This window comes from Bos taurus, chromosome 24 (genome assembly GCF_002263795.3).
Source record: "Bos taurus isolate L1 Dominette 01449 registration number 42190680 breed Hereford chromosome 24, ARS-UCD2.0, whole genome shotgun sequence".
Classification (NCBI taxonomy): Eukaryota; Metazoa; Chordata; class Mammalia; order Artiodactyla; family Bovidae; genus Bos; species Bos taurus.
In genome coordinates, this window is record NC_037351.1 from 38920030 (window position 1) to 38944236 (window position 24207).

Here is a 24207-nt window from a genome sequence, read left to right on the forward strand (position 1 = left end):
CCCTTTGGAATGTAGCCCACCAGGCTCCTCTGTCCAAGGGATGCTCCAGGCAAGAATACTGGAGTGGGTTGCCATGCTCTCTTCCAGGGGATCTTCGTGACCCAGGGATCAAACCAGAGTCTCTTATGTCTCCTGCATTGGCAGGCGTGTTCTTTGCCACTAGCACCACCTGGGAAGCTGGCCCAACACAGTTCTTGGCAATAAACAGATGCTCACTTAATAAATGCTCCATAAATCAAATATATCTTGGTCATAACATGCAGTCTTAAGGAAATATAAAAACTTACTTTAATTTCATGTATTTGTATGAAAAGCTTGTAGATTATTTCAGTCTTCAAATACAAGTTTGACTCTATATTTACATTAAACACAATTGCCTGCTTTATAGTCTGATTCTTTAAACTTTTGAGAACAAAACTGATACATAACATTATATTAGCTTCAGATGTACAACATAACGTTTTGATATTTGGACATTTTGTGAAATGACTACCATATAAGGCAAATTAATTATCCATCACTGCAGAGTTACAATCTTGTTTTCTTATGATAAGAACTTCTAAGATCTATTCTACCAGCAATTTCAAATATACAATATAGCATTATGAACTACTGTAACCATTATACTCCATATAGTGATGCTTGAAATTGCATTTTCCACCCGTGGAGAAGTTGATTTCGAAGACAGGAGGTAATTCTATACTCTACCAGAAAATGTAGAGGCTAGATGAGCTGAAATCAGGGCTTGGACTACTTCCATTATATTAACTACTTTAATTAGAAATTGGACATATATATTATCTGTTATGAGATAATAGCAGATATTTACTATGTATTATGTGGAAAAGACCCTGATGCTGGAAAGACTGAAGGCAAAAGGGTGTGGCAAAGGGTAAGACTGTTAGATGGCATCACCGACATGATGGCATCAAAGGACACGAATGTGAGCAAACTTCAAGAGACAGTGGAGGACAGAGGAGCCTGGTATGCTGCAGTCCATGGGATCACAAAGAGTCAGACATGACTTAGCAACCGAACAAGTACAATGTTGGCAAGAAATAGATACGGAACCACTAAGGAGGCTGTAGTTAATCATGGATATTTCTGCCTAAGGAGCAAAGATTAGTTAACAATTCTGATTCTTTCATTAGTCTCTCTGATTGAAAAACAAAAGAGGAGAAATGTATCAGGCTACTGAACTTGCACAATTTACACCCAGTCACACTACCTCTATGTTATTCCCTTTAGGATGCTATCAGATTTGGAGGACAAAGAGGATGCAGAGACAGCACAACAGGACAGATGGGGAAGAAATCTATTCTTTATTCACAAAGAGGTTTAGCAACTAAGTTTCTTTTCTACCACAGCACAAAAAAACACAAAACATTATTCATGAATCCTGCTTTTACATTAAAACATGCAAAAGGAAAAAATCATTCAATTAATGTATGCAGTGGGGAAAAATTAGAACAAAACAATAAAAAGGGAAGATAAGATTGTATGCACTACTGTTTTTTGGACAAACCTACAATAAATTCTCTTAGGCAGTTAGCTATAACTCACTATGTCCTGCCAAGTTCCAAACATGTGAGCAGGGGATTTAAACTTCTGTTTGATCATTTTTTTGTCTTTCACATTCATTAATCTTATCAGAAAAGTCTTAAAACCTCTTGGTTTAGGATTAAATACACAAACTTTTATTTTTTATTTTATTATTAAATATTTTACAAATAGAGTTGCTGTTGTTTAGTCGTTAAGTCACGTCTGACTCTTTGAGACCCCGTGGACTGTAGCCCGCCAGGCTCCTCTGTACATGGGGTTTCCTAGGTAAGAATACTGGAGTAGATTGCCATTTCCTTCTCCAGGGGAGCTTCCTGACCCAGGATAGAACCCACTTCTGCATTGACAGGCGGCTTCTTTACCACTGAGCCACTACGGTAACACACAAATAGAGTCCATGGGTGCAAATAACTATGTAATTATGAATTTTCATTTTTGAACTCTTCTTAAAGATTTATATCACATACTTTTATTGACTATCTACTGTCACAAAGTTATCCTAATAAAGCTGCTGACCAGGTAAATTTCTACTAAAAAAAATTTAGAAAAATGTTCTGTTGGTTCTTTGGTAACTTTCTTCCCAACGTACATGCAAATTGGGGTCTACTTACCTCTCCTGGCCGGATCTTAATGTAAAAGTTGTTCCGTTTGTATGAAATTTTTAGAACCTTTGGCCAAGCAAATCTGTTGATGCGAAGTCGGTCACGATATATCAACAAACCACTTGCACACACTCCTAACATGATGTCGACTCCTTCAGAATCCTGAAAAACAGCAGCGAGAAACAAGGAATGGTAACGAAGGAGTCCTAGGCTTATCAGGTATCAAAGTATATTTTAAATTAAATGCAATTGCATCATGTGATACATGGCACAAGAATAAAGAGATCAGTGAATGATAACAGAGGCCTAAATTAGATTAAAAAACATGCTACCTTTTAGAATACAAAGTTAGAATATCAAAGCCATAGAGAAAAATAATAATGCATCTACAAAAAATGGTCATCTAGAAAAACAGTTAAAATGTAATATGTGTCTATGTATTGCTGAATCCCTTGGCTGTTTGGGCTTCCCTGGTGGCTCAGCTGGTAAGGAATCCACCTGCAATGCAGGAGACCTGGATTCGATCCCTGGATTGGGAAGATCCCCTGGAAAATGGTAAGGCTACTCACTCCAGTATTCTGGCCTGGAGAATTCCACAGACTGCATAGTTCATGGGGTCACAAAGAGTCGGACATGACTGAGCAACTTTCGCTTTAAATTTGGCTGTTCAGCTGAAACTATCAACATTGTTAATTGGCTGTACTCCAATACAAAAGAGAAGATTAAAAAAAAAAAAAAATGCAGCAATCCCACTGCTGGGCATACACACTGAGGAAACCAGAAGGGAAAGAGACACGTGTACCCCAATATTCATCGCAGCACTGTTTATAATAGCCAGGACATGGAAGCAACCTAGATGTCCATCAGCAGATGAATGGATAAGAAAGCTGTGGTACATATACACAATGGAGTATTACTCAGCCATTAAAAAGAATACATTTGAATCAGTTCTAATGAGGTGGATGAAACTGGAGCCTATTATACAGAGTGAAGTAAGCCAGAAGGAAAAACACCAATACAGTATACTAACGCATATATATGGAATTTAGAAAGATGGTAACAATAACCCTGTATACGAGACAGCAAAAGAGACACGATGTATAGAACAGTCTTTTGGACTCTGTGGGAGAGGGAGAGAGTGGGATGATTTGGGAGAATGGCATTGAAACATGTATAATATCATGTATGAAACGAGTCGCCAGTCCAGGTTCGATGCATGATACTGGATGCTTGGAGCTGGTGCAATGGGACGACCCAGAGGGAGGGTATGGGGAGGGAGGAGGGAGGAGGGTTCAGGATGGGGAACACATGTATACCTGTGGCGGATTCATTTCAATATTTGGCGAAACCAATACAATATTATAAAGTTTAAAAATAAAATAAAATTAAAATTGCAAAAAAAAAAAAATGAAGGATGAGCAACTCATCTATTTCCGTTTATGGCTGGGTACACTATTTAAGCCTCCAGGTTGGAACCTATAAAAGGCTTGTCTGTAGCTCTGATTTAAGTATGAAAAATACTTCAGCCATTTAAAACACATTACCACTAAATAATAGCCTTGTGATGAAGATACTCATTGCTATGGAGATCTGTTAGTGGAGACTCTATTCACCCAGGTATCCTGGACTTATGATGTCCATACTGCACATAGAGGAGGTCATCCAGGTGAAGGTGTGTTAATTGCAGTGGTGTTCAGAGCCTGGGTTCTCATCACTGGGTGCCAGGTCTGGCCGGACTACTTTACATACATTACTAATCTTCACTAGCATTTTTCTGAGCTAGTTGCTCTTATTATTCCCACTTTACAGGCAAGAAGACCAAGGCACAGATAGGTTAGCTGTCCATCCCAGCTGAACATGGGCAGCCTGTTTCCAGGGGCAGGACTTAACTAATATGGACACTAGCAGACAGGCCCCATCCTTTCCTTTGAGTGTTTTGGGGTTTGTTGCTTTAAAAAGAGCCTTGATTTTTTAATATATCATTATAAAATTTGAGTATAAAATAATTTTTTAAAGTGTGCACCTCCTCCCCAACAGGCCCCCAACACACACTCACCGCCCAGTCGTACTCTTAATCACTTGGTTCCCAGACAAAAAATATAGATGCACTTAATATATATGTATAGGTTTGTTCTTAACAGATTTTTTTGATACGGATCGTTTTTAAAGTATTTTATTGAATTTGTTACATTATTGCTTTTCTCTGCAAGGTATGTGGGGATCTTAGCTCCCCGAGCAGGAATTGAACCTACATTCCCTGCATTGGAAGGTGAAATCTTAACCACTGGGCCACCAGGGAAGTCCTAGGCCTCTTTTTTTTTTTTTAAACAAAAGGGGGATCGTGCTGTATTTGCAACTTGCTTTAGCTACCTGCATCCTACATCTTTAGGTCACTTCCTAGGGAGGTGTGATGAGGGGTCCCGGGGGTCATCAGAGATGTTATGTGAAGCTCAGGAGACGCCCCATGACCCGTTTGTGTCCCTTCAACGTTGTGTTCAGGTGAGATCAGGGTAAAGTGAGTATCAGCGGTGTCCTACGTGGGCTAAGGACAAAGTTCAGAAGGCGGGGCTGTGTGTGAGGCAGAGCCCCCCACCCGTTTCTCACTGGTTGTTGGAAAAAGGGTCACGGAGAGGCAAAGCTGAGGTCTGGGGACATGTCATTGTCAGGGCTGTCTCACTTTGAGTCACTGCAGCCCCAGCAAAGTGGGGAGAGAGACACAAAAGAACCCAAACAGGGGCTTCTGACTCATCCGTATGGGGGTGGGTGGACTGACGTCCTAAATCTCGCCAGTACAAAGCACAGGAGGAACATTTCCAGAGTCAAAAATAAGTATTCTGGTCCCTCTCTGGGCATGGTGAGGTTACACATACAATCTAATTGACTTAAAATGAAACATTTCTCCTTGGAAACGTATTGCTCCATTAGACACGACCTCACTCTAGAGAGATGGAAGGAATTGACGGCAGGATATGACGACGTAATCAGATTTCAGGGGAATTCAGAGACCAGAGACCACCCACCATTTATCAAGGGCTGTAACTGTAAGAGCAATTTACAGAGCTGTCACCTGACACTGGATGTAGCGGGCACGGTGGATGCTTAGATCCAGATGATCTGCTCTCGGGACCACCCAGGTGACCCCTCAGGCCTCAAGCAGATGTGTGTACGTGAGCAGGGCTGCTGGAATAAGGTCTCCTGAGTCACGGTCTTTGTGATGAAGAACTAGTAGGAAACACGCCTTTGGACGTTTACAACCTCTTCTATTATTATGTTTCATATCACTCATGAGTGTCCTTGAACCATGAGAAGGTGGGAAACTATTTGTGGGGCCTTCAACACACTCACTTCTCCTGTGGCCCCCTATCATTACTGCGGCCAGCACACCCCAGGCAAATGTGCTGCCCCAAACTCCCCTTCCTCCTCCTCCTCCTTCCCCTGACCCAGGCTGGGGAAGAACCTGCTCTGTTTATCTCAGTGACCTACATGCTCAGCACGGCACCTGCCTAGCACATGTTAAGCTACTACGGATGGGTTGGAAGAAAAAGCAAATGAAGAAAGAAAATGTCAGGAATAAGCAGGGCTTAAAACTGGATGAATGTTTCCATTTCATTAAAGACACAGCAACCAAAAAATGGATTATTATTTTTTCTTTTGAACTTTTTGTTTTGGGGTAAAGCCAATTAATAATGCTGTGATAGTTTCAGGTGAAGTGGGAAGAGACTCAGCCATACATATATATGTATCTATTCTCCCCCAAACCCCACCCCTCATCCAGGCTGCCACATAAGGAACAGAGTTCCATGTGCTATATAATAGGTTCTTGTTGGTTAAAAAAAGGATACTTTTGATATGTATCTAGGGGCTTCCCTTGTGGCTCAGCTGGTTTAGAATCTGCCTGCAATGTGGGAGACCTGGGTTCGATCCCTGGGTTGGGAAGATCCCCTGGAGAAGGGAAAGGCTACCCACTCCAGTATTCTGGCCTGGAGAATTCCGTGGACTGTATAGTCCATGGGGTTGCAAAGAGTCAGACACGACTGAGCGACTTTCACTTTCACTTTGATATCTAGGTTTCTGCTGCAGCCCATAGCATCTAGCAGTAACTTGACAAACTGTATTGAAAGCTATAACCATGTGTTTGGGGACATGTGTTTAGCAGGGAGCATTGACGGAAGACCTGGACAGTCTCAGCCTGTCCCAATTAAAATAAACAAACCTACTATCCCTCAATCTAAAAGCACTGTTCCAACTTCCCCATCCTTTATTATCTCCTGGTCCACAGGATATCCAATATGGATTTATATCTACATTTCTGAATCTTGTATGAAATAAACGCCTCTGACAGAGCCTTTAGAGTGATATTAAACGACCAACAAGCAGAGACAGTTTTCTTCAGGAGAAAAACAAAGTATTAAGAACAGGTTTTTCCAAAACAAGGGACCTTCACCTAATGTAGGTTATTTATTCTTCATGGAGAGCTGTTGAGTCCAAGATCACAGTTCAGAATTTCTAACTAGGTGTTAAAACTCAGGGCCTTTCAATACTATCCACAGCAGAGAAGCATCTCACTTATAACCGGAAATTAGCTTTAATGTAATTCAGTAAATTTCCTCCTTGAAATGATGGAGGGCAGTTGCAGCAGAAAATGAAGCCCATAACCATATCATTTGTTATACTTAGCATTCAGATGAAAACCTATCACAGGCGGCACTGCCACTTCCTTAATTCTTTCTTTTTTAATTGGCCTAATTTCAAATCACATTATCGAATGAAAAACCAGCTATCTATTTTAATTTAGTCGTTAAAGCCATGTTAAGTGGCTTCGTTTTTCCCGATAGGAACAGTGACACATCCTGAGCTGCCCTTCTCCTAAACAGAGGCCCATATCTTTCATTTATTTATTCTCCCTGGGTAGTGAGTGAGTCATCGTATGTATCAAAAATAGCTTTTGATTCACTCCAATTTCCAAGCTACCTTCATTTTTGTCTTGTTTCTTTATCTTTTGGCCATGCAGGGGAAAACTCTGAGAAAAACAATCTAAGTGTGTGTCCTTATTTTCTTTTTCAATTCCTCATTCTACCTTATAGCTGACATAAAACTATAAAACGCTATGTGATCTGAGTGCCAACTAAGTGAAAACCTGTAATAATTAACTGGCAAGTAAACAGAGCTACACCTGCTGTTGTAATTACACACAAATGTCAGGGCTCTTGGCTCTGCTGTAGCAGCATTCCCCGGTGAAGGCCCAACCAAGTCTCAGAGATCCTGCTCATATTGGAGCTTTTGGGCCTCAGAAATTGCTCATCCTGAGTGATGTACAAATGATGCACAGACAAACCCAGTCAGAACGGCACTCATTTGCTCACTATTATCTTGTCCAAACTCATTCTAAACCCATCAGCTTTCCAAATGCAGCATCAACAGAAAGTACAGATCATGTATTTCCCCTCCCAGGGGTCCCCAGCGTTGTTGAGATGTTTGCCTGAACAGAGCCTGCCAAAACCCTCTTCACTTACTGGCCCCAAACTTGACTGTATAAGACTCTCGCTTGCCTGGCAGCCTGTTGCGTGCACGTTCTTGTGAGGTCTGGACCGTGAGACCATACCACTCCGTGCACCGGAAGTCAAGGCATGTCCCCACCCAGGAGGACGTCATTGTATCAGTCCAAGTCAGAAGCAGCTGCTCCTCAATTTCAAGCATGGATCTCTTCAACACTGCTGAAGGACCAGAATCTCTCTCTAAGAGCCTAACACATCTTCTATGCTTTGATGATACAAGATTTCAGGAAAGCCTCTGCTTCCACGGCACTTCTATTCATAGCTGTTAGATAACAGACTAACATTCCAATGCTCACTCTCTCACTGTTGAAAAATACAAAGATTCCAGAAGTGTGACAGGGAGTAAAAGCAGCTAGTACTTTCTCCCCAACCTTAACCTGCCTACCTTTCAACCCCAACTTCTCTCTTCCCGAGATCCTGGAATCAAGATAGAGCCTCAACAACTCACCCAGTGACTTAGCCTGGCTGGCTAACTTTACTTGAACTCCAAAATAATCCTCTTATTTCAAAGCACTGATTCTTTGTCACAGCATCTAAACCTTATGAAAGTAAAAGCGTTAGCAGCTCAGTCGTGTCCGACTCTGTGATTCCAGACTGTAGCCTCTGTCCATGGAATTCTCCAGGCAAGAATACTTGAATGGGTTGCCATTCCCTTCTCCAGGGGATCTTCCCAACCCAGGGATCGAACCCAGGTCTCCCACATTGCAGGAAGATTCTTTACCATTTGAGCCACCAGGGAAGCCTAAACTTTACAGACAGTTTTAAAAATTTAACAAGAATTTACTGACTGCCTGGTGGATGTCCAGAACAAGGGTATACATAGCAATTTAGCACACAATATTTGTGACAACCGGGCCTTGTACACACTTCCATGAAATCAGAAAGTCTGGAGTGTTAAAGTGTATACCTTGGCATGGTGTAAATCGACCCCATACATGGAGAGTTTTTTGGCGTTTTCCAAAAAATGCATCTCTGCTTCTGCTGGCGTCATTCCTCTGATAAGAAATGAAAAGTATTAATTACAATACTGTTTTGTTTTTTTTTTTTAACAAACCTGGTGAAAGATAGTGTTAGTTGTTCAGTCGTGTCCAACTCTTTGTGATCCCATGGACTGCAGCCCACCAGGCTCCTCTGTTCATGGAATTCTCTAGGCAAGAATACCACAGTGGGTTGCCATTTCCTTCTCCAGGGGATCTTTCTGACCCAGGGATGGAACCTGGGTCTTCCTCATTGCAGACGGATTCTTTACTGTCTGAGCCACCAGGGAAGCCTTTGAACCCGGTGGGGCTGTAATATTTCCCACTTAGCTCACATGCAAGTTCCCACAGAGACACTGATTTGTGCTCTAAGGGAGGTAGGGTGCGAGGGAGAATATCAGAAAAATGACTTTTAGCTGAAACAGCACAAGGACATCCCAAGTGGGAGTGGAACCACCAACCACCCAGAATGTATCAGACCCAGAACCTCACTCCACTGTGTCCCATCCTCAAGCCATTAACCTGGAGGTCCCAGGAGAAGCAGGCAGTGCAGGGGACGCCCACCCACCGAGCACAGCTCAGACAAGATGCTCTCCGGGCCCCTGCCGCTCACCTGTGGCTCTTGTGCAGCTCGATGACCTTGTCTTCCAGTTCTTTCGTGTGGTTTGGGGCGAAGCGGAACTCGCTGATATAGTCGCTGCCACACTCGTCCGGGTCGTAGTCACCCAGTTCCGACTGCACGGTGTAGGAGCCCAGCAGGGCCAGCGTGACAAAGGAGCAGGGCAGCCTGCCGGACACGATGTCGTCACGCAGCTGCAAGCAGAGGTAGTACCTTCCGGGGGCCAGAGGGCGGGTGGAAAGCCAGAGTTAGGAGACCGGAAAGGAGCCCGCACAGTCCCAGGCGGGCAGCAGGCAACTTCTCCCCGCGCAACGACCCGCTGGGACACTCTGTCCAGCATCTCTATTTGGATCTCCACACCAAGGGAAGACATACTTGGCCACAAAATGTAATATTTAAGGGCATCTAGTGGCAACTCCACGTTTGTCATCAAACATAGATGCGTTCATGATGCACAGGGTAAAGGAAACCTACAGACTGTCCCTCTAACATTAAGGTAATGCTGAAGGTCAAACTCTCTGGGTAGGGGGAAGGCAATTCTAATATTAAAACAGTGCTCTTAAATATAATGATGAGACCCCAAAGCCTAAAGGAAGACTCATTTTGCTATCTAGATGAAAGGTCCTGCCATGGGACCAAGATAAACCGTTGCTGTGCCATCACAAACATGGCTTGCCACCTCCTGCATCCTGAAATGAGGGCCTCTTTAGAGTGGATGCCTTCTCCTGTGTTAAAGTCTCATTTTTTAAAATGAACATAACTTAAACTGTTATGAAGACTTTGAAGAATTTGTACTTAAAATCTCTTCACTAAAAGTAAACAATTTTAAATTGGGGGAATCCAGAACACCTTCTGTATAATTTTGCCAATATTAAATATCTCCATTAATAGTTGACTTTTATCTTCTGTTATTTTGCTTCTAAGAGTTATGGATATAATACTAATTGGAGAAGACTCCACAGTAAATGGAAACATTGACGAATTTTAATGATACTCTTCACGGCCCAGAATATGAGTATAAATGATAAAATATACCTTGCACTTTTCACATAAAAAACAAACTGCTGAAGCTGAGGGCTATGATTAAGTCTTAAGGTCCCCTCGCAATATGGCTTTTAAAGGTGATGATATAAATGCTGTGTAATCTAGATACAAAGATTTCTACAAATTTCACAGGTTCTAGTCAGTTAGACAGCATCACCGACTCAATGGACATGAATTTAAGCAAACTCCAGGAGAGAGTAGAGGACACAGGAGCCTGGCGTGCTGCCATCCGTGGGGTCACAAAGAGTTGAACAGGACTTAGCGACTGAACAACAACAAACATGACATAAATAGAAAGGAATCATGTACTAGATTTCATATCCAAGTATATACAGGCTGTCTAACCACAAATTAGCCACAAATTAGCTGTATAGCCACAACATTACTAGAAAGTATATATAAATAAGAAATTATAAATTGTTCTTTGATTTAATGTACATATAAAAGAAATCTTCTGGAACTAGTTTTTCCTCTTCTCTGACATGTCTACTGGAATTATTTTTCATCATAGCAAGTGACTGAAACTTTTGAGTAATTTCTCTTTCCTGAAAAGCTTGCCAAGAAGGATGTACAGCTACACTGTACAGTATCACTCTGACTGCTTATAAATTTACTACAAAACACAGTAGAAGACCTGGGATTCCAAAGCAGAAAGCACTTGAAGAGGCCTAAAAAGACATGCAGCAAACCCAGGATCACTTCATAAAGAGATTCTTCCTTACACTCAAAGCTCAGCCACCGGGCCAGACTGATATTCCTTTCTTAACGTTCTTTCCCCAAAACAAATGAATCATTTTCCTCGTATATAGAAGGCATGGAAGGTAAACTCTTACATGTGCATGTGTTTATGTATATTTGTGTGTGTGTGCATGCCTGTGTGTACACATACACAAATACACAAAACAGCCACCAATGTATCAGACTGGTTATATACAAAGGCATACGCATCTGAAGACACATTTCCAAGTTTTAAAGCAGGAGCACCAGGAGTTGCCATATTATTTCAGGCTGAATCCCATCCAATTTGACTGCAGTGGGAGGATGACAGCATCTCAATTCCGTGTTTTCCCACTGGGGTCAGGCAGTAGGAAGTATCAGCTTAACACCAAAGATTCAACTGTGAACAGATACCATTCGGCAAATCTTCTTATCAGATGTTTGCTCCCATTCAGCTGTCTTCTGTTCGCCCTTTGGGCGCAGTCGACTAAGAAGCTCACCAGGTGTAAGCCTGCTCCCTTCCCCAGAATTTAAGAGAAGCACAGCCCCCAACATGACTGCCTTTTTCACAGCCAACTTTCAAATACCTGGTGATATCCTCAGAGAGCTGGGCAGGGTCTGGTGGGTAAAATTTCACATTAAACGAAAAGTGCCAAGCACCACCTATGGAGAGGAGAAAAAATTTATAACAAAATTGCAGACAATCCCTTTGTACTTATTATACTAACTGATAGCTAGAGCTGTCTTAACTCTAGGCACTAACTCGCTGACAACTCTGAATCATCCCTGGAAAACGGTGACTTTTCTGTTCAGTGAAATCTGCAGGTAACGCGGCAACTACATTCAATCTCTAATCTCCCCCATTAAATCCTTTACTGGAGCTTCTAACAAGCAAGGAAATTGACTAAATTTGCTCCCTTTCTCAGGGACGAAGGTAAGCTTTGGGAAGAGGGAAAAATAGTAAACGGTACGGAAAGGCCTCAATTGGACAAGACTGGAGCTGGCCGGATCCATCCTCTGAAGTTCTGGGGAGCTCACATACCAACACTGCAGAGATAACCCCGTTTCCCTTGTCTTGTCTGTTTCGTTTCTACAGGTCAGATCCTCTAATAATACATGTCAAGGGACTATTCAAAATATTTTTATTTTACAGGAAAAGTCTGCTGTCATATTAAGGGATGATCTGCTCTATGGGTCATTCGGAAAGCTCTCTTCTTACTCGGGGAAATTTCTGATTAAAGAGACACTGCAGGTATTTTCTGTGCATCCCCAAACCCACCCCGCCTCATCATCCCCTGATCAGGATGGGTCCTCACTGCACGCTGCCATTCCTCTTCCTCTAGCATCTCTTCTGGCCTCTCCAGTGGGGAAGCAGGTCAACCAGACATCAGCTCACGGGTACCTGCTCTTGGGCCAGTCTACACACATATGTGAGACATCATGAGCCTCCCTGAGCTCTGCCTTTGATTCATGCTGTTTGGCTCAGAAGGTAAAGAATCCACCTGCAATGAGGGAGACCCAGGTTTGATCCCTGGGTCAGGAAGATCCCCTGGAGAAAGGCATGGCTGCCGACTCCAGGATTCTTGCCTGGAGAATTCCATGGACATAGGAGCCTGGCGGGTCACAGTCCACGGGGTCTTAGAGAGTCGGACACAACTGAGCGACTTAACACTTTCACACCTAACCAGGTTTATTACTTTAAATGTGGAAAAAAACACATTTTTTTCCCTACATTTACTCTCTCTGTGGTCACCCTGTCACATGTTTTCCTCTTGCTCTTTCCATTTGACCTTTTAGCGTGGCACATTACTGAGGCCTGGGTGCTCCTGGCTGGGAACTGTTCTCATTTGTTCTCTGCACCCAGTAAGCACAGTGCGAGGGCCTGCTGCTTCTTAATGGCTGCAGAGAAGAGCCTCCGGGTCTCCCAGCTCTGGTGCTGGAGGCCTTTCCTCTGAGCCACACTCTTCCTCTCGCTCTGTGATTCCTGTCCTTGCAGTCCCACCCTTATGCTTCAAACACTTTCCTAGGCTTTCTTTCTTTCTTTATGACTGCTCTGGGTCTTTGCTGCTGCACGTGGGCCTTCTCCAGTTGTGTCGAGCTGGAGCTACTCTCCAGTTGGGGTGCACCGGCTCAGCAGGGGTGGTGCATGGGCTTAGTTGTTCCTCAGCACGTGGGATCTTCCCGGGCCAGGGATTGAAGGCATGACCCCTGCATTGGCAGGCAGATTCTTTACCACTGAGCCACCAGGGAAGCTCTTTCCTAGACTTCTAACACACCCCATCTCGCCTCCTCATTCCATGACTCCTGGAAGCTCCGTTCTCTCCCAGAGTTCTTCCCAAATATTCACAAGAAAAGTGCCAGCATGATAAGTACACGCCAGCTCTAGCCTTTGCATTATTCTCTTGCTTGAGTAGCACATGCTCAGGCTACATAGGTTACCTGTGTTTCTGTCATCAACGGCATGGTCCATTTATTAATTCTGGTTTGTTCTTGACATTATTACTCATATTACATTTAGGTTTCCACCTGGCAGGGATCCCTCTTAAGTTGACTTACAAAGGACTTAGCATGGGACCAGGTATTACTGGGTGTTTCATGTCATTTCTAAACCACCCAGAAAATATTCCCAAAACACCGGCTCTAAGAGTTACAAGTCATAACATATCTGTCAATCAAATATATTCTTAGTGATTATTCTTCCCCCTGTTCTTAAAAAAGTCCTCCTGTTATTCTAAAAATAATCTGGTTTGATTTTACTCTCCTATTGATCCCTGTTCACTTCCTGCTAAAACAGAACACTTGCCAACAGTGAAGTTTACAATGGGAGCTGGCTCACCCCCAAGCAACTGGAATGAAAGCTAATGGATTAGTTATGGGAAATGGATTTATTGCTCTTTTATAATTTTCATCCACTTTAAAGTGAATCCAATGAATCGTTTAGCAATGTAATTAAACAAACTCATAATAAATTCAGGGTAAACACTCTAAGTTGGAAACTAAGAGGTAATAAAAATAGAAGAAAGATATTTCAATGCAAAAATCCTCATTACAGGAAAGTGAGTTTCAAAGGACTGTGGGCCTGAGAAGCATCTGAGGGGCTTGGTAAAAATGTCAATCCCTAGGCTCCACTCTACTCTACTCCATAGCTCTGATCTCCACAAGGAGATCAAACCAGCCCATCCTAAAGGAAATCAACCCTGAATATTCACTAGAAGGACTGATGCTGAAATTGAAGTTCCAATACTCTGGCCACCTTATGCAAAGAGCTGACTCACTGGAAAAGACCCAGATGCTGGGAAAGATTGAGGGCAGCAGGAGAAGGGGGCGGCAGAGGAAGAGATGGTTAGATAGCATCACTGACTCAATGGACATGAATTTGGGCAAACTTCGGGAGATGGTAAAGGACAGAGGAGCCTGGCATGTTGCAGTCCATGGGGTCCCAAAGAGTCAGACACAACTTAGTGACTGAAGAACAACAAGTTCCACTCTCAGAGGTTTTTATTCTGGAGATTTGAAACACAGCCAAGGAACATATGATTTCAATAAACGCCCTTATGGTTCTCATACAGTTGGTCTTGGGGACCACACTTTGAAAATCACTAATCCTAAGGAATTCATTGGAAGGACTGATGCTGAAGCTGAAGCTCCAATACTCTGGCCACCTGATGTGAAGAACTGACTCATTGGAAAAGACCCTGATGCTGGGAAAGATTGAAGGCAGGAGGAGAAGGGGGCGACAGAGGATGAGATGGTTGGATGGCATCCCTGACTCGATGGACATGAGTCTGAGCAAGCTCTGGGAGTTGGTGATGGACAGGGAAGCCTGGCATGCTGCAGTCCATGGGTTCTCAAAGAGTCTGAGACACAACTGAGCAACTGAACTGAACTGAAGATTATAACTCAAATGACAATGAGGTCTCATAGGACATTATTTTGAAAAGTGGGAAAGCTTAAAGAAAATATAATCTATACCATAATCAAGGGGGAAAAAATCCAGTGAAATGAGGCATAAAATTTGAAATTAATATGCAAGGCAGATTTAAACTGAAATATATATCCCCATAGAGAGTTTGGTAGGAACAAATCACTGAGAAGCTATGGTTATGCCATAAATAGGCCTGTGATCCTGAATCTGCTCAGATGACTCTGGTTAGAGACTTCACAATTGGAGGAGTCTCAATGCATAAAAATGACATTCTATAACACTGATATAGGCTTTTAAATTACAAATTTATGATAATTAGAAAACTGTGAAACTAAAGAGAATTCATTATTATGCAAAAATTCTAACTTTAGTCTTCTATGCCTGCCAAATCTTAAAATGTCTAAATATACTATGTTTATAGCATAAATGACTATCATATATTCTATATCATAAAATCACTATATTATAAATACACTATATCCTAAAATAGTAGATTCAGAAATTTTAGATCTGTTAGGCATAAAAGATGACTGGAATAAGAATTTTTTTATAAGCACAAACTCTACAGGCTCAGAATTTTCTATTTCTCATAAATTTGTGATTTAAAATCTCTATCAGCTAGATTGCCATTGTCTTGAAAATCTCATGCTAGAGAACTACTGTGGGGCTACAACATAAAAATAATGGAAATATCCTTTTATTATGTGTGTTTAGAAGAGAAGGTGATTGTACAATAATTACATGAGGCCTGATAATACTTTTCTGCCTTGATACTAACAGAATGTAACTTTGGTGGAAAGAAGGTATTTAGTACCCAGGAAACAATGAGAAATATAGATAAAAACACCAAATTCCATTTCCAAAAAAATCCCAATTTTCTGTGCCTCCTTTGTCTGCACGATTATCTCTTGGTTTTATGTTTCTGTCACAAACACTGTCTAATCTACATGAGGAAAATTTGCTTTAAATCTCATGTCTGATTGTCCCTTTAGCTTGTCTCTTAGAAAGAAAGGTAGGACAAAGGATAAATGGGAAATAAAGAGAGAGAGACAGAGAAAAAAAGAATTCCATTAACAGCAAAAAAAACTACCTGTTAATACATACAGCCTTTCCTGCAACAGTACTATGATTTATCCTTGAACATTTAATAGATTTTCAAAGTGCTTTGTGACTATAAATCACCCAAGTACGAAATAGTATTTTATTAATTAGGTCACTATAAGGAACTTAAATAAAGCACACAAAATGCTAAGACATATTTCAGCACATCTGCTTTTAATAACTCCATAAAAAAGTTCTCAGAACAAATTCATCATCTTAAGTTTTTACTGGACCTCTCTGGATAAAGGTGTGTTTTTATCTACTTATCACACCTGTAGCTTTCCCTGGTTTCAATCCCAATTTATTTCTATCAAACTACTTCATTATCAAGTTTCTTGTTAGTGATGACACCAAATTCCTCTCAAAAATATGGTAAAGATGTTTTCACTGTACAAATAATTCATCAGGCTCTCTACTATCTGAGGAAAAATTCACTATTTTGAGATATTACCTAGCATTAAACCATTTCAAACTGCTTACTACTAATTACTTTTTATTTGCACCTAGGGTATTTGGAGGTCTCAGCACATTCAAAGGCACTAGAAAGATGTTTCTCTTTTAATAGTAAACTGTTGAAAACTTCAATGGAAATGATGTTCTTATTAATAAACTCGTCTTAAATTTTGTCTCCAAATAGAATCAGTTGCTCTGGAAAATTAAACTAGATTTCATGGACAAAAAAAATGAACTGCTTGAAAAAATTAACTAGTTATTTGAAATTATAAAGTATATCTACCTGTTATCATTTATCCATAGTAAAAAGCAATAGCCACAGAAAAGGGTTAAATAAAAAATTAGTTGTTCTCAACCCCTTACCCCGCAGGGACATTTCTGGGGGGTATTTACTATTAATAACATTCATGCTCTTCCCAAATATCCACATACCTATATACATGCATAACTCTGTCTTGCTGCACCGTACCGCACCGCACGTTGGAGTCTTAGTTCTGAACCCTCACCCCCTGCAGCAGAAGCGTGGAGTCTTAGCTACTGGACTGCCAGGGAAGTCCCTATGCATAATTCTGTTTAAACAAATATGATTTATTTCTTTAAGGTCTCACTAATGAGAGCTAAAACTATACTCTATCTCATTCTATTTAATAGCTACCTAGTATTTCAAGGTATGGCTATTTCATGATCGATTTAATCATTTCCTTATACATGGATATTTAAGTTGAAACAGTTTTCTGTTATGCCAATGGTATTACAATGAACTTTCCTACACGTACACATATGTACATACTCCTATCTAACACACACACTGATAACACTCCTACAAGTAAAATTAGGGGTCAAAGAATAAGTACCTTTTAAATTCTAATAAATATTGACAAAAAGTGTCTTCTTAAAGGGTTATATTTCTCCCAATTGAGTACAAAATTGCCAGTGCAGGGAATTATTAAAATTTTAAAATCTTTGCTCTGGAAAATTAAACTAGGTTTTATTGATAAAAAATGAACTGCTTGAAAAAATTAACTAGTTATTTGAAACTGTAAAGTATATCTTTTACCATTTATCCATAGCAAAAAGCAACAGCTATAGAAAAGGGTTAAAAATTAAAAAAAAATCCTCACTCTCAACTGCCTATGCTACAGTGCCATTTTCACTGAATAGGTGAAAAAATGTCTCATTTTAATTAGCATTTAATTACTACTAAGATTTAGCACCCTGTCTAATACCTATTAGTTACCTGTTTTAAACTTTCTGTGTTGCTCCTGTAGTTGTTTTGTCCATTAGGAAATGTGAAATGTGCATTTCTTAATTTGCCTTTTGGGGCTAAGGAAAGAAGCTATCATCAGATAGTAAAATTCAGTCTGACTTGTTATTAAATGACTGTTACTTCTAGCTTGACTGCTTGCCTTTCGTACTTTGGTTAGGCATAATATAACATTAATAATTAAATTTGGAACTTTAAAATGATTGTCAATGGGGGCACCACTTGATTAAATCACATCTCACATCTGTGTACAGGCAAGGGACTAGGTCAAAAGTCATGTCATATTACTCCCAGGTTGTCATAATTCATAAAGGGTGATGGGTATCTGAGCCAGACAAATCTGCCAAAAATAAAACTTGAGATCTTAATCTGTCTTTCAAAATACTGTATCCACACCAGCCATGTGGGTAAGAGGTACTAATTCAGATAAGCCCACAGTTTGGAAATCTCCCTCCCATTTCTACACAAAATAATCCAAAAGAACTTACTTCGAATCTGTTTTTTAATTTCCTTAGCAGGATCCAACCAGTTCTGAAAAAGAAGTGAGAGTCTGAATATGAATCAGAGAAGAACAGAAATGATTTCGTGTTGAGTGGGTAGAGACACGGGCTAAGTGCATTTGGGAGGGAGCAGGGAATGGCTGTCGGAAGGGCCTCCAGCTGGGTCCTGCCCCTAATATGTCCAGCTGCCTTCACTCGTCCCGAGAGGGCCCAGGCTCTTGTCTCTTGAGAAGATGTGTGTATGTGCAGGATTTAGGCTGGACAAAATTCTTTTACAAGTGCCTTCAGAGATTCAAGCTAGCATAGAAAGAGAGTAGAAAAGATGGTGGATTCTATGTTCTAACAAATTAGGAGAAAAAAATGAAGAAACAGCCAACCCCCAGTCACTGCAGAGGATTGGTCACAGGACCCCAGATGACACTGAAATCTGGGGATGCTCAAGTCCCTGATATGAAATAGCACAGTATCTGTATACAACCTATACAATCCCCTCACATACTTGAAGTCATCTCTAGATTATTTCTAACACCTAATACAATGGAAATGCGATAGAAAGAGCTGCTGGTACACCAGCAAATTAAAATTCTGTTTTTGGAACATTCTGGAATTTTCTAAAAAAATATTTTTGATCCTCTGTTGGTTGAATCTGCAGATGCAGAACCTGAGAACACATAGAGTTGGCTACGTGTAATGTGACTCCACTGATGTCCTAGCTGTTCAGCTTCCCATGTAGTGACTTCTGTGATTATAGATTTTAAAGCACCTTCTTAAATGCATTCCTAACAAACAAACACTTGTTTGAGACTTTATGATTTTCTTCATCAGAACACTCAGGCATTTCATGATGAAGTGAAGACATCACCCAGTGAATCCAGCCAAGATTAAGTACGATTCACAGAATGACAACCAAACAAGTAACATTTATGAACACGATTGTGGTGGCTCAGTTTCCAGTATTAAGGAGACAATTTGTTCTTCCTCATTTCTCAGGTGGTTGAGAGGATAAGTGAGGAAAAGGCCTAACGAGGCTGCATCAGCTGTGAGAGTCTACAGAGGCAAACTGGATACCTAAGACAAGACCCCTCTCATATTGTGACGCAGCCAGAATATGAAAGCATAATGAGATGAATTAACAGTAAGATGGCATCCAGTGGACATGTTTCCCGTGTATCAATGTATTTGATTCTCAGTGGCTCAAATCCACTGACGTATTATCATACCCTCCCCAAAGCACTATATAAAATGCTTTTCTGGAAGCATAAAGAACTCAAGCATGAAGAGCAGAAACACTGACTTACTGTTTCCAAAAGACTCAAGATCGAAGGAAGTTGTCGATAATTTCCCTCATGAAGAAATAAGGTGATAAACAGCATTTAGGGCCTCAGACAGTACATGTGAGGTGTAGGGGTGCGAGGGGTGGGTGGAGAAGACGATCTACCGATTCAGTGTCAGTTCACTTTCTTGCAGTGAAGGGCAGCTGAAGCCAGAAGATTCTCTATAGCTTTGAACCACTCACCTTCTGGTTTTCAGCATCTCGATATGTAAGCCCAAAATAGTCTTTCTCTAGCAAATTCAGATGTTCACAGACTTTATCAAACAGCACTTGGCCTCTGGAGCGTTTCTGTGAAGAACAAAACAGAAAAACAAGTTACCAAAAAAGTTCTTCAATTGCCACCATTAAAACGGGTACACTTTAAAATGTTGCTTATTGTAACTGTTCAGTAAATGATGAGTGGGTGTGATCAGTTCAGTGGAGTGCCATTGCAGGAGATGTAAGAGATGAGGATTCGATTCCTGGGTTGGGAAGATCACGTGGAGTAGTAAACGGCAACCCACTCCAGTATTCTTGTCTGGAAAAAAGGCAATCATCTGGGGGAAAAAAATCCATCAGCTTAATTTATGGTGATACACAGCATCTATCATGTTTTCATGTGAGACTTTAAAGCTCTTTCAACTTGGCCTTGGAGTCTGAGATGGATTAACCGTCAGCAATTAAGCTAAACTACTTTTTGTTTGCATAGTAGCAACATTTCACATCTTGTACATTAAGCATATTTGTCTTTAAGATTTAATACAGTAAGAGAAAAATAAGAAAATTGATAAACAATGGGCATGCCAAAAAAGAAAGTATTCAGAAGATCTGTAAGTGGTATGTATTACTGTGCAACTGCAAATATATTGGAAATTACTCAGCCCCCTCAAGCATGACTATTTAGGAGAAAAGATAAATTTAGGATAGAAAAGTGAAGCCTGGTTTATAGCTAGCTAAATAATCAATGTTGTATTTGAATAAAGTTTAATAATGTATGAAAATAAATTACATGATAGCAAAACTGCTTAACACTCAACGGATATGAGTAAATGGTATGACAACAAAATGCTGCCTGCTAGTTTAAATCTTATATTTGTAAATAATGGAATATTGCTTCTGAAAAATTCTTAATAAATTATAAAGTTTTCACACACACAAAAAACAAACTGGTTCTTCTGATGCTTCCATTGGTAAGATCTCCAGTTTAAGAGAAAAGAACACAGAGGTGCAGAGGACTTAGATGAGAGAGGCAGTCTTGCTGCTGCCTATGTTGGTGGCTTTAACAGATAAACCTAATTCTGAATCTTCCTTATGTCCCCTACATCTGTGCAGACCTCTCTCCCTCTGTAAAATGGGTATGATGCCATCTATTTATTTGCAGCGTTGTTGTTCACTCACTCAGTCATGTCTGACTCTTTGCGACCCCATGGACTACAGCATGCCAGGCTTCCCTGTCCTTCACTATCTCCCAGAACAAAAACATTCAAACTTGGTCCAATGATTACACACATCAAGCATCCCACAAACATCAGCTGTTATCAGCCTAAGTGACAAGTGGCAGAATATGTAATGTAGGACTCAGTTTGCCTTTTTGTTGCAGGAGAACAAACACAGCTCCTTGTGGGGCTGATAAACATCCTTAGTACTAAAATTCTGCTAGTGGTAAAGAACCAGCCTGCCAGTGCAGGGGACATAAGAGATGCGGGTTTGATCCCTGGGTCGGGAAGATTCCTCTGGAGAGGGCATGGCAACCCACTCCAGTATTCTTGCCAGGAGAACCCATGGACAGAGGAGCCTGATGGGCTACAGTCCACAGGGTTGCAAAGAGTCAGACAGGACAGAAGCAACTCACCACACACACAACATGAAAATATCCTGCTCTGGGACTTTCCTGATGATCCAGTGGCCAAGAACCCCCACTCCCAACTGCAGAGGACCTGGGTTCAATCCTTGGTCAGGGAACTAGATCCCATATGTCAAAACTAAGATCTAGTGTAGCCAAAATAAATAAACAATTTTAAAAAATACCCTGCTGTTTTTTAAGATATCAATTATGTTTATTGCCTAACTGCTTTAAGCAGAACATAATATACACAACACATACACAGACAAATAAACAGCAGTGTCTGGCCAAGTACTTTCTCAATGAGCAAAAACAAACACAAATAAATAAATAAACCTTTCTCTACAGAAACTTCTACTTTCTTTGACCCAGCGGACCTCAGCCAGGCCCTCAATGGAGGAATTATTCTCATCATGCTGCAGGCAGCCTTGGACATCGTTTTAATTATCTGTCTTCTTCCTTTTGTTTAACAGGTGGAAAGGCTAGCTCAGGCAGAGACCACTGTGCTAGCTGGTTCTTACTTTTCTGGCTCCTCACCATTTGATTTCTATTAATGACCCATGTGAGAGTTGGACCAAAAAGAAGGCTGAGCACCGAAGAATTGATGATTTCAAACTGTGCTGCTGGAATAGACTCTTGAGAATCCCTTGGACAGCAAGGAGATCAAACCAGTTAGTCCTAAAGGAAATCAACCCTGAATATTCACTGGAAGGACAGAAGCTGAAGCTCCAATACTTTGGCCACCTGATGCAAACAGCTCATTCATTGGAAATGACCCTGATGCTGGGAAAGATTGAGGGCAAGAAGGGAAGGGGTTGATAGAGGATGAGATAGCTCAATGGCATCACCGACTCAGTGGACATGAATTTGATCAAACTCCAGGAGATAGTGAAGGACAAGGAAGACTGGTGTGCTGTAATTCATGGGGTGAAAAGATGGGGGTCACATGACTTAGCGACTGAACAACAATGACCCACAGCTTTCTCTTGAATAGACTACTTTTCTTAAACATATTTGAATACTATATATTTATATACACACACACATATATATACTTTTTAGTTTTCCACTATTTTACACCTTTAATACAATATTAAAATTCATTCATTAAATTAAATATAATCACACACAAAATTCTTTTCAGGCTTCCTTTTCCACAAATTTCTATATTCATATTAGTTTGGCCTTTCTTTTTTTTTTCCACATAGAAATAACCAGTTCAGGGCAAAATTACTTTCTTTTTCTTTCACTAACAAACAGTTTGTAAGACAATAACATAGTGGTCCATTCTTAACCCTGAGGGGTTTGGGGGGATTTGTTTCTGTCTGTTTTGGCTCTAAGAACCAAGACGGTTTGTTTAGAATCTACTATAATGTTGTCGTTGTTGTTCAGTTGCTAAGTCAAGTCTGACTCTCTGCAACCCCATGGACTGCAGCACGCCAGGCTTCCCTGTCCTTTACCATCTCCCAGAGTTTGCTCAAACTCACGTGCATTGAGTTGGTGAGGCCGTCCATCCATCTTGTCCTCTGTCATCCCCTTCTCCTGCTTTCAATCTTTCCCAGCATCAGGGTCTTTTCCAATGAATCGACTCTTCACATCAGGTGGCCAAGCCTTGGAGCTTCAGCATCAGTTCCTTTCAGTGAATATTCAGGGTTGATTTCTTTTAGGATTGACTGGTTTGATCTCTCCTACTATAGATGGTTGGGCTTCCTTTGTGGCTTAGCTGGTAAAGAATCCGCCTGCAATGCGGGACACCTGGGTTTCATCCCTGGGTTGGAAAGATCCCCTGGAGAAGGGAAAGACTATCCACTCCAGTATTCTGGCCTGGAGAATTCTATGGACTGCAGAGCCCATGGGGTCGCAAAGAGCTGGACACAACTGAGTGACTTTCACTTTCACTACAGATGGTTATATGTAAACAATGAAATTCCTATCTACTAAATCTCACCATAGCCGCCAGCCAGTTGGATGACACCAGAAAGGCCTCTCACGTTATGTGGGCCTTCTCCTGCTCATCCTTGATTGAGAATGGAAGACTCCATAAGGAGCCAGGGATCACGGACTCGAGGATATAGGGCCCCTGTGCTCATGGCCAACATCACTATGATCACAGCTCACTGCCCCAGAGCCTAGACATGGCATCTGCACACGTAAAGGGAAAGACCCTGGTGATGGCTGGAGTCGAGACAGGACACAAAACAGGACTATTTTCCAGCCCCACACAAGTTCCCCTCTGTAATCACTCTCACCTCCCCCAAACTGATAGTTTTTACACAGATGATTTTTTTCTAGCATATTATTCGAGTTTTTCAAGTCAATTATTTCTACATGTTTGACATCATGTGCATCTTTGGGTAATAGTATCTAAAATATGACTAAAGCTCAACAGTCACCCGGAATTTCTAGAGAATTTATGTTAAATATTTGTTTCCCAGAGAAAGGATGTTCATGAAGTGATCAAATCTAGGCACCTAATTTTCATGGGGTGTGTTTATATATTGCCATAATGAGTCAAGAATTCAGTAGATTCAAAAACGTTTTTTTGGACAGAGTTATTCTAAAATCAATGGATAATTTACTTAACTGGAGACAAACACTTTTTAATCTCATTTGCTGTTTCCTGAGAGTTGATAAGTCATGTCACTGACTCAAATGCATTCGCAGTTCATGTAACCCTTCACTATGAACACACGAACATCATGAAATCCTGAGTTTGCTTTGCAGTTACAAACCAA

At 41.0% G+C, this 24207-nt stretch overlaps 1 protein-coding gene across 20 annotated transcripts in view; it reads right to left on the reverse strand.

The window, feature by feature from the left end:
- Window positions 1-24207, reverse strand: part of EPB41L3 (erythrocyte membrane protein band 4.1 like 3) — a 145388-nt gene that overhangs the window by 39608 nt on the left and 81573 nt on the right. For all 20 annotated transcript variants that reach the window (NM_001206169.1, XM_059880861.1, XM_059880872.1 and 17 more), the window contains 6 exons: window positions 19834-19938; window positions 18306-18348; window positions 11662-11737; window positions 9308-9526; window positions 8625-8712; window positions 2172-2324 (listed from right to left, as the gene is read on the reverse strand). In NM_001206169.1, coding sequence (NP_001193098.1) covers window positions 2172-2324; window positions 8625-8712; window positions 9308-9526; window positions 11662-11737; window positions 18306-18348; window positions 19834-19938 — 684 coding nt within the window. The remainder of the gene's footprint in view (window positions 1-2171; window positions 2325-8624; window positions 8713-9307; window positions 9527-11661; window positions 11738-18305; window positions 18349-19833; window positions 19939-24207) is intronic.